The 11,449-nt window shown below is 32.5% G+C and overlaps 1 protein-coding gene across 1 annotated transcript; it reads right to left on the bottom strand.

Moving 5' to 3' along the window:
- Positions 1 to 7,543: 7,543 nt before the first annotated feature.
- On the bottom strand, positions 7,544 to 10,256 carry LOC145166316 (formin-like protein 4). Its single transcript, XM_079085263.1, has 2 exons — positions 9,078 to 10,256; positions 7,544 to 8,982 (listed from the first exon to the last, which is right to left on the bottom strand). Exons 1-2 carry the CDS (start codon positions 10,061 to 10,063, stop codon positions 7,671 to 7,673), a joined length of 2,298 nt encoding a protein of 765 aa, XP_078941389.1. The 5' UTR covers positions 10,064 to 10,256; the 3' UTR covers positions 7,544 to 7,670.
- Between the last annotated feature and the right edge of the window lie 1,193 nt (positions 10,257 to 11,449).

The raw sequence follows: 11,449 nt of genomic DNA, 5'->3' as shown, positions 1-11,449 counted from the left end.
GCGAATTGTTTCTAAGAGGAACCAGAAAATTAAGGTTTTCAAATGACAAGATTGCAAAAATGGTTCATGAATTTCTGTGGGTAAAGTCAAAAAAAAATTTATTAGCAAAAAAGTTCCTATTTGATGGTTTTGTTGCGGTTTGGTCCCAACCTCGTTAAATTTAACAGCATGGCTGTTAACTTTTGGCAAATGACAGATTTACCTCTTGGATCATTTTTGCAGTTTTATCTTTTTCACAAACTACAAGGACCAATTATGTAAGTTTTCTTTTTCATTTTATTGAATTATTGTATATTAATTATTTTTTCCTTTTTAACTTTTTTTTATTTTATTATTTTTTTATTGGTTTATTATATATTAATAAATATTATTTTTAATATATTATATTTATATATTAATAAATATTACTTTTTTTATTATTAAAATTTTTAATTATTTTTTTTAAATTTCTTCTTTATTGCATTAATTATTTTTTATTGGATTATTATATATTAATAAATATTATTTTTAACATATAATATTTATCTATTAGTAAGTGTTATTTTTTTGGATTATTAAATTCATTTAATTAATTTTTTTTTAATTTTTTTATTTCCTTAATTCTTTTGATTGTATTATTATATATTAATAATTATTATTTTTAATATATTATATTTATATATTAATAAATATTACTTTTATTATTATTTTTTTTAATTGATTTTTTTAATTTCTTCTTTACTGTATTAATTATTTTTATTGGATTATTATATATTAACAAATATTATTTTTAGCATATAATATTTATCTATTAGTAAATGTTAATTTATTGGATTATTAATTTCATTTAATTATTTTTTTAATTTTTTTTATTGCATTAGTTCTTTTTATTGGATTATTAATTTAAATTTATTATTTTTATTCATAATAAATAATATTTATTTAATTGTTTTTATTTTATTTTAATTTCTTTCTTTATTTTTTAAAATAAAAATATCAAACACTCCGGGTCAGCTCCTCCATTCGTTGCATTTTATCATCTTGCATCGTCGTATCATCTCGCTGGAAATCATCGATCATCGACTACAGTCGGCCATTCTCGACGAAAACTACACCAGTTGACTACACATACAATGTGAAATAAACCCCAGAAAACATACTTCCTCCAGCTGACCATTCATTATAGATATCACCATCGATGACGATATTGTTAGATCGAGGGTTTTCAAACCACCATATCCACTACAGGTGGTGAAAAAGTTGTAGAACTCGTTATTCGGTACTCGTTTGGCCGACCTCCGAGTAATGAATACTCAGATTTGGTAATTCATGTATAAATATTTTTAGGAAAATTATATATGTCAAAATCATACGTTAAAATCATAAGTTTATTGAAATATATAACAAATTTAGATATATGTGAATACACAAAAACTAAAATACACACGATGATCTCACTTCGTAAATAATTACTAAACTTATATATTTATATATATAGTAACAGGGTTGGAGACGGCCCGATAGTGGTTTGTTGTGACTGAATGGTGGTGGTGGTGTTGTCCAAAATATGTTATCTTCCAAATATTTAAAATAAATTAGAGAATGTGGGGTAGGTGAGATTTTTTGGTATTTTTATTTGAAACAATAAAGAAAGAAATTTAAAAAAAAAATAAAAAAAATAAAAACAATTAAAAAATATTATTTATTATAAATAAAAATAATAAATTTAAACTAATAATCCAATAAAAAGAACTAATGCAATAAAAAAATTAAAAAAAGTTAATTAATAAAATTAATAATCCAATAAAGTAACACTTACTAATAGATAAATATTATATGCTAAAAATAATATTTGTTAATATATAATAATCCAATAAAAAAATTAATGCAATAAAAAGAAATTAAAAAAATTAATTAAAAAAATTAATAATAAAAAAGTAATATTTATTAATATATAAATATAATATATTAAAAATAATATTTATTAATATATAATAATCCAATCAAAAGAATTAACGAAATAAAAAAATTAAAAAAATTAATTAAATGAATTTAATAATCCAATAAAATAACACTTAATAATAGATAAATACTATATGTTAAAAATAATATTTATTAATATATAATAATCCAACAAAAAAGAATTAATGCAATAAAGAAGAAATTCAAAAAAAATTAATTAAAAAAAATTAATAATAAAAAAGTAATATTTATTAATATATAAATATAATATATTAAAAATAGTATTTATTAATATATAATAATCCAATAAAAAATAATACAATAAGAAAAAGGTTAAAAGGAAAAAAGTAATTCAATTATTTAATAATTCAATAAAATGAAAAAGAAAAATTGCATAATTGGTCCTTGTAGTTTGGTAAAAAGATAAAACTGCAGAAATAGTCCCAGGGGTAAATCCGTCATTTGCCAAAAGTTAAACAGACATGCTGTTAAACTTAACGAGGTAAGGACCAAAACCACAACAAAACCATCAATTAGGGACATTTTTTGCTAATGAACTTTTTTTGGATCTTACCCACAGAAACTGACAAACCACAGAGACCATTTTTTGCAATTTTGTCTTTTCATATATAGGAATGAAATGATATATATATATATATATATATATATATATATATATATATATATATATATATATATATATATATATATATATCAAAAAAAACATGGACAATAAATTTACCAAAAACAATTATTTTAATATAGAAGATAGATAATACATTATGAAAATACCATTTGTAAAATAAATATAATATAGTAAAAATTATAATAAGATAACACACTCTATAAAACAAAAAAAAAATATCTTATGTCACAAAAAAATATAAATATAATTATAACAAAATAAGACTCTCTCTCAAATAGATGATACAATAAAAATTATAATAAGATAACACACTCTATCAAACAAAAAGAATATCAGATAGAGAGACACTAATATCACAATACGACAAATGTCGGACAAAAAATACAAAAACATTATAGTAATATAATAAAATCTAAGATTATAACAAAACAATATTATATGTTAAACAAAGAAAATATTGTAAGATCTTTTAAGAGTATGAGCTTAAAAGTTTACTTTTGAATAAAATGAACATAATCTAAAAGCTATTTTAAGTAGCTCTTATGTGCTTTTAGATGTGAAGAACTTTAATATTTTAATATTATGTAATTTTACACATCGAAAAGTTTATAATTACTTTTGTCAAACACCTCTACAAAAAAATTTAGACAAAATTGTAAAAATGGTCGCTGTGGTATGCATTTTTTTGGGGTTTTAGTCCAAACCCCGACTTTTTTGACTTCGTGGTCCATTTGAGCTAGTTTTATTGTGTTTTTGGTCCCTCTGAATAGTGAAATGACTGTAATACCCTTGGGTTATTTATTTTTCATTTCTTTCATTTTTTAAAATCTAAATACTTATTTATTTATTTAACTAATTAAAAAAGGTCTCTCTCTCTCTCTCGTATGTGTGTGTGTTTATCTCCGACGAGGCCAAGATAGCCCCAGGTATCTCCTCCCTCTTTCTATTCTTCTTCTCGTCACAAAACCCTCCTTCACAGACATCGCCAGCCCTCCTCAGCCCCTCTTCTGTCAATGACAACCTCCTCAACACCCCCGATCGTTGCTGCTCTATCTTAGATCGGAAACAACCCCGGTGAAGGAGTTTCAGACAAGAAAGAGCTCGTCGGAACCACCGACCGGATAAACTCCAACCGCTTCAACCACCCTCTCGACCCTCCTACTTCATCATGATAGCCCTATGTATCTCCTCCCTATTTCTATTCTTTTTCTCGTCGCAAAACCCTAGCCTCCGGCACCGGTAACCAGCAGTGGCTCTACAAACCCTAGTAGAGACGGTGACTTGTGGTTTCTGGCACCACCGTCGACAAACACTAACATTTCAGGTCTGGTTTCAGACACCACCTCAGATCTGTGAGAGATAGAAAGAGAAGAAGAAGAAAAATGGCGTTTCAGATCAATGTGAGTGAGTGAGAGAGAGAGAGAGAGAGAGAATCAATTTTTGGGTTTTGTGTGTGTGTGTGTGTGGTGGACAGTGGTCGAAAACATAAGAAGACAGGAGGGTAATTGGTGGGCAGTTCTTCTTCCCCATTGAACAAATCCGACAGGGACTATTTGTGATATGGGATTGCTTCAGCTGGCAACGGTGGTGATCAGGAGGAGGTTGGATCGTCTTGCCATCAAAATAAAGGGGATAAAGGGGGTGGAATCGAGGGAGGCAGCAACTATGGTTGATGTTGCGTTTTTCCGGTGACCAAGAGAGAGAGAGAGAGAGAGAGAGAGAAAGAGAGAGATATGTGGACCCAATTAATTAATTATTTTCTTTTTCTTTTAAATTAAAATGAAGAAACATAAAAAAAATATCAGAAGGGCATTTTAGTCTTTTTAGTTTTCCGATGGACCAAAAACGCAATGAAACTAGTATAAAAGGACCACGAAACCAAAAAAGTCGTGGTTTGGACTAAAACCCCAAAAAAATGCATACCACAGAGACCATTTTCGCAGTTTTGTCAAAAATTTACAACTTCTACTCTCAACTATCTACTAACAACTTCCAACTTCAAACATATCCCCTACTTGGAAGAATTTTATATATGTCATATTTGCCCAACTTAATTTCTTAATATCATATATACCCTTTATAAACCTTCAAAATATAATATTTAGCTAAAAAAATTACAATGTTTTTAATAGTTTATAATAATTTTTTATATCTTAGAATTATTATAATAATTAAAAAATTTTAACCATATTATCTCTACGTCTAAAATAATCGAACGTCTATTTTTAAATTGTTGGAATGTCACTTTCTTGAAAAACAAAACGCTTCATTTTCATCCCTGTCCATGGAATGTATGTATTGATTGTTTAGTTTTTATTGTTAAATATTGTCTTCTTGTAGATAGATGATATTTTAGATATTACCATTGATATTTTGATGTTTAAGAAGGTTATATGTGATATTTTGATATTTAAGGACATATATATATATATATATATATATATATATATATATATATATATATATATATATATATATATATATATATATATATATATATATATGATATTTTGATGTTTAAGAAGAGTTATATTTTGATGTTTAATAAGGGTATACATGAAAATTTTCCTTTGTCGAACACACTCTTAAATTATGCAAATCAAAATTGGTATATTATTATCAGCATGAATTTTTTTGTCATTTGGTTTATAGACATAAAAATACAATTTGAACCTAATGAAGAATGAGGTCGGACGGTGTGGAGCTTTCATCTTCTTTTTGTCGCACCAGCTCAACCTCATTTTCCCTTCACTTATCAAAACCCAAGAATTGATCAAAATTCACACTCCCTTCATTTTTTATACACTTCATGTGCAATGTGGATTTGTACTAAAAGCATCAGAAATGTTGTACATCTTTGTTGGGTTAAATGAGAGAGAGATAGAGAAAAAAAAAAACCTTTCACCATCACCGCACCCACGGTGTGGTGTTCCGGATGCGATGAAACGTCTAAATCATCTCCACCACACTATGCAGTAAGGATATACCCTCCAGACTCCAGTTGAATAAAATAAAGACAAAACTGCAAAAATGGTCCCTGTGGTATGCAATTTTTTGGGGTTTTAGTCCAAACCACGACTTTTTTGGTTTCGTGGTCCTTTTATACTAGTTTCATTGTGTTTTTGGTCCCTCGGAAAACTAAAAAGACTAAAATGCCCTTCTGATATTTTTTTTATGTTTCTTCATTTTAATTTAAAAGAAAAATAAAATAATTAATTAATTGGGTCCACATATCTCTCTTTCTCTCTCTCTCTCTCTCTCTCTCTCTCTCTCTCTCTCTCTTTCTCTCTCTCTCTATCTCTCTCTCTCTTTCTCTCTCTCTATCTCTCTTGGTCACTGGAAAAACGCAACATCAACCATAGTTGTTGCCTCCCTCGATTCCACCCCCTTTATCCCCTTTATTCTGATGGCAAGACGATCCAACCTCCTCCTGATCACCACCGTTGCCAGCTGAAGCAATCCCATATCACAAACAGTCCTTGTCGGATTTGTTCAATGGGGAAGAAGAACCGCCCACCAATTACCCTCCTGTCTTCTTCTGTTTTTGACCACCGTCCACCACACACACACACACTAAACCCAAAAATCGATACTCTCTCCCTCTCTCTCATATTGATCTGAAATGCCATTTTTCTTCTTCTTCTTCTCTTTCTATCTCTCACAGATCTGAGGTGGTGTCTGAAACCAGACCTGAAATGTTAGTGTTTGTCGACGGTGGTGCCAGAAACCACAAGTCGCCGTCTCTACTAGGGTTTGTAGAGCCGTTGCTGGTTACCGGTGCCGGAAGCTAGGGTTTTGCGACGAGAAAAAGAATAGAAATAGGGAGGAGATACATAGGGCTATCATGATGAAGTAGGAGGGTCGAGAGGGTGGTTGAAGCGGTTGGAGTTTATCCGGTCGGTGGTTCCGACGAGCTCTTTCTTGTCTGAAACTCCTTCACCAGGGTTGTTTACGATCTAAGATAGAGCAGCAACGATCGGGGGTGTTGAGGAGGTTGTCATTGACAGAAGAGGGGCTGAGGAGGGCTGACGATGTTTGTGAAGGAGGGTTTTGTGACGAGAAGAAGAATAGAAAGAGGGAGGAGATACCTGGGGCTATCTTGGCCTCGTCGGAGATAAACACACACACATACGAGAGAGAGAGAGAGTGAGAGAGAGACCTTTTTTAATTAGTTAGTTAAATAAATAAATAAGTATTTAGATTTTAAAAAATGAAAGAAATGAAAAATAAATAACCCAAGGGTATTACAGTCATTTCACTATTCAGAGGGACCAAAAACACAATAAAACTAACTCAAAAGGACCACGAAGTCAAAAAAGTCGGGGTTTGAACTAAAACCCCAAAAAAATGCATACCACAGGGAAATTTTTGCAATTTTGTCTAAAATAAAATTACACAAGGATTACAACAAACCTAGAATATAGAAAACTTTTATTAAATTTCAAAAGATTTCCCAATGATTACATCTTTTTTATTTGTTTTATGAATTAACAAAAAAAAAATCCTCTTTTTCACCTTCATAAAGGGTGTATCAAATGATGGAAGACTGGATGCGACTAAACTTTTTGCAATTAGGGTTCGATGGTTTGTTGATTGCATGCGATGATTTCGTATGGTATGCATGATATCATTAGTTGAATCTATCAGCGTTCTAAATTGGGCTTGATTTACTACAGTTTAAAGTTGGTTCAGACTTTTGTTCGTTCATCTAGGGTTCGTGTCTTCATGATCTTCTTCATTATATGAAATGATTCATCCATGTGGTTTGACTCATTAGTTTGTTTGTTAACTTAGTTTGTTTGTTAACTTTTTCACATAAGGCTTTTTTGTGGGTCTGATTGCATATTGTTTAAAGTTTTAGCTTTTGCAATTAGGGTTTGAAACTTTTATGATTCAAATTGACAAGTGGATCATAAAGGGTTCAAACTCAATTGTGTTTGAACTCGATAATTACTATTTGTACACTGAAAAACTATAATGCATAGAAATTTGAAAAGAATCAACTCGATATGGATACACTTGTTTCCTCATTTCAAATCCAAAATCCAAACAACAATGAGTTCTTTATATACCCTTTCATTACTTACAAATCTTCATCTGAATCACTCGAACTGCTGCTACTAATGAAATTCACCGGCAAAACCGGAAACTTCACCGACGGCCGGTTAGGCGATGTCGGCATTGGCGGCACCACCACCGTCGCCGCCGCCTCTCCACCACCACCACTTCTCCTCTTCTGCAACTTTATAGCAATATCAACACAAGCCTTATCCACCATTTCAAGAAAAGCTTTCACAATCCCAAACAACTGAAACTGCTTCCTTCCTTTATCTTTGGAAGCCCCAACTTGATAATACTCATTCGTCTTCTTCACAACCCTAATAACCCTTTCCTCTTCTTCACCCAACTCGTGAATTTCCCGTTCTGCCCTTTCAACAAACTTCTCCATCTCCCTCACAAAACCCCGCCCACCGTCACCACCACCACCACATTCCTCCACCGCTTTCATGATTTCAGTCAAACGATCGGTCAACCCGGAACATGATTTCGAAAGGGCATCGTAGTCAATTCCCGCAGCTTTCTTCACATTACAAAATTCCGAACTTACCCCTCCCACAATCGGCAATCCAAGCATTATATAATCTTTTCCTCTCGATGTATCACAGTTTAAACTTACAGTACTATTTCTTAAGCTATGATTTCGATTAATCATACACCGTTTCCCTTCCAATCTCACAACTTCTTCAACAACAAAATGAAGCAAACTTGTCTTTCCATCACTGCTTTTAACATCAGATAATTTCAATAAAGAATTCAAATTGAAAGCTTGAGCATTTCCTCTTGAAGTTCCCGCATTCATTCGATTTCCCGCTTTCAAAATCGCCTCCAATAACTTCACAAAAAGCCCACGATTTCTAAGCTCGTTACATGCTTTTTCAAGTGTCTGTAACGTGTTCTTGATGTGTGACACTTCCGAATCATAATTTAACTTGAAAAACATCGCATTAAATCGAGTAAAAGCAGAAGGAACAGCTCTTAAGATATGGTAAAGAAACGATTCAGCGTCTGCTAGCCTTGTGATGTCATGATCATAGTTAAGAATCAGTTGTTCTTCTTCTTTTGTGGGGGTAATTCGAGTGAGCTTTTCAAGGGTATTTATGTCAATTCCTTTCCCTTCAAGGAGACAATCGATGATTTCTTTTCGGGACACGGTTAACGATCGGAGAATTATCGCGATGTTTTGTGATTTTCGGGTGTCCAGGAGGAAAACTTGCGAGGGTGGGCCGGATTTTTTTTCGGATTTCGGGGTCGGGGAATTGGTGGGGTCGCCACGTGGCGATTTTTTGTTGGCTGCTACGGTTCCGAATAGAGCTTCCATTAGATCACCATTAAACCTGAATTGCATTGTTATATTGTATTGTTTTGTAAGTGTTTGTGTACAAGTGTATGTGCATAAGGTACAAGTCTAGCAAAAAGATTGAAAATTTACCTGAAAGAACCATTTCCCAGTTTGTCCCACGCGGTGGGGTGTTCTACGTTTGTGTTGACTTTGTCCCAATGCAGTGGTTTAAGTTTGACCTGTGATGGTGGTGGAGGTGGGGTTGATGAAGAAGTCAAAGTCAAACCACCAGTTTTAGGCTTAGGTGGCGGTGGTGGTGGTGGTGGCAGCACTAGTGGCGGTGGTGGTGGAGGTGTAGGCGGTGTTGGTGGCGGGGAGCGTGATGACAGTTGAGTTTTCAAGATTTGTTGATTTGCAGGTGGAAGAGAATTCTGAATTTGAATTTCATCTACCTGTGGCCAAACATGAGAAGCTGAAGATTTTCCTCTAAGTAATGGAATTTCATGAATTTGAATGTTTGACTTTCTTCTGCCATGGTCAACTGTCATCATTTTCTTTTCTTCTTCTTTCTCGTTGATTCTTGGAAGTTCTTTCTTGAAGATTGTTCTTTTAGGTTCACCATCTTCTAGATTCTTCCAATAAAGCACATCTAATCCTTCTTCATCAACAATCACACCTTTAACCCCTTCAAGTCTTGTGAAATGATTCATCAATGAAACAACCGGATTCTGGGGGTTGCTGTTATCATTGCCACCTGGAATTTCTTTTTCTTTTTCTTTTTCTTTATCTTTCCGGTAGCGTTTATATTTCACCAGTAGTAAGAATAACAAAGCTGATAAAACAAGAGTACTTGCTGCAGTTGCTGCAACTGCTGTAGCAACGGTTTTGCTGGTTGATTTTGATGGCGGGGTAGGGGTGGTTGGGGTGGGGGTGGTGGTGGGAGGAGTATCTGTAGGTGAAGTTTGCGGTGGTGGAAGAGGAGGAGGTGGTGGAGGTGGAGGTGGAGGAGGAAGAGGGAAAGGGTAAAACACCTGAATGTTTTGAGGAGTATGCTGGGAATATGATTGGGGTATGAAAGAAGATGAAATTAAGAAGAAAAAAGATAACAATGGCAGGAATCGGATTGTTGCTGCCATTGAAATGCAGAAAGAGGGAGGTTTTAGGAGGAAGAAGATGAAGAAGAAGATTGGAGGATTCTTGATTACTGTTTTTGTTTTGGATTAGAGCATTTTGGATTTGGTGTTTTTTCCTGTTTGGTTTATTTGCTGACACTTTCAAAGAAAGCAGTTGTGCAATTTCCATTTGTTTTTCGATGTGTAATTGCTTAAATTGGTTGGATGGCTACTTCCCGGGCATTTTTGTCAAAATGACTGAAATACCCTTTTATATTTCCAACTGCTAAATGACTGAAAGTATCCTTTTCAACTACTTATCTCATGGGGTTGAGTGTTGGGATGGAAATAAGTCGAATTGAATTGGTGGTTTTGCCCAAGTAACCTATTTCCTTTTTCATGGAAATGGCTAAAATACCCTTGTTCTTGTGAACTTTTCTTGAGTTGGTAGCAATATTTCTCTTGTTTGAATTGTGAAAGTGAAAAGTAAAAAGTTGAAAAGGGCATTTTCGTAATTTTGAGGGAATATTGCTTAGTTATTTATGGGTCTAGGTTTGAATTGGTATAACTACAAAACTACCAATTAGGCATAATCTAATCTATTAACATTGTTGGCGATAATAAACAATGGGAAAATTGTCCCTCTCGGATTCTCTCTGGAAAATTGTTTAAAAAGTCAGAAGGTAGAAGAAATAGTCAAAAATTAGATGTACCTCATCTCATAATAAATAAAATCAACTTTAATCTTTTATATATTTTTTTTGTTTTCTCCATCTTTCCTCAATTTGCTACTTGATTTTATATTACGTACTAAATATAAAAATAACATCATGAGCTATATGGACACTATCTAGACGTAATTTGTTTAGCAGTCGTCCAAATATTGTTTTAGGATTCGTATTATAACATATACATGTCTTATTTTATTCAAATAATGAAGTTTTGAATTTTTTTAGAATTTTTACATAATGATAGGTCACTAAAAGGTAGATTTGTACTTGGAAAATGGGTTGGGTTGATTGTATTAGATAAAGGGGTTGTGAAGAAATCACACTACGAACGAAGTGGTTCACCTAAAATACATTTGATGACCCAAATTGACCAACTACACAAAGTCCTTGACTCCATCACCCTAGTACACTTACGAGTTGTGTGGGACCTTTTGATTGAAATTTGGACCTATATTTTAGCTTATTTAAGTTTTAGATTGCTCTACATGTAAATATTTGTTTGGATAACAATCAATGAAAGTCAATATGTTCTCGAATTATATTCAAGGTTTTTTATGACCAACAATTGTGAACATGAGACTTGTATCAACATCATGCAACCACTGAGTGGAGTTTTCTTTTTTAAAGAAGAGAAGAAAAAATGTCACAATGAAAGTCAATAAAGAAGTAAACCTAAAGT

This window comes from Lactuca virosa, chromosome 3 (assembly GCF_052849685.1).
Source record: "Lactuca virosa cultivar CGN04683 chromosome 3, Lactuca_virosa_CGN04683_v6, whole genome shotgun sequence".
In the NCBI taxonomy this organism is placed as follows: domain Eukaryota; kingdom Viridiplantae; phylum Streptophyta; class Magnoliopsida; order Asterales; family Asteraceae; genus Lactuca; species Lactuca virosa.
Note: the sequence above shows the minus strand (reverse complement) of the source record. Positions and strands in the feature narration are given on the sequence as shown.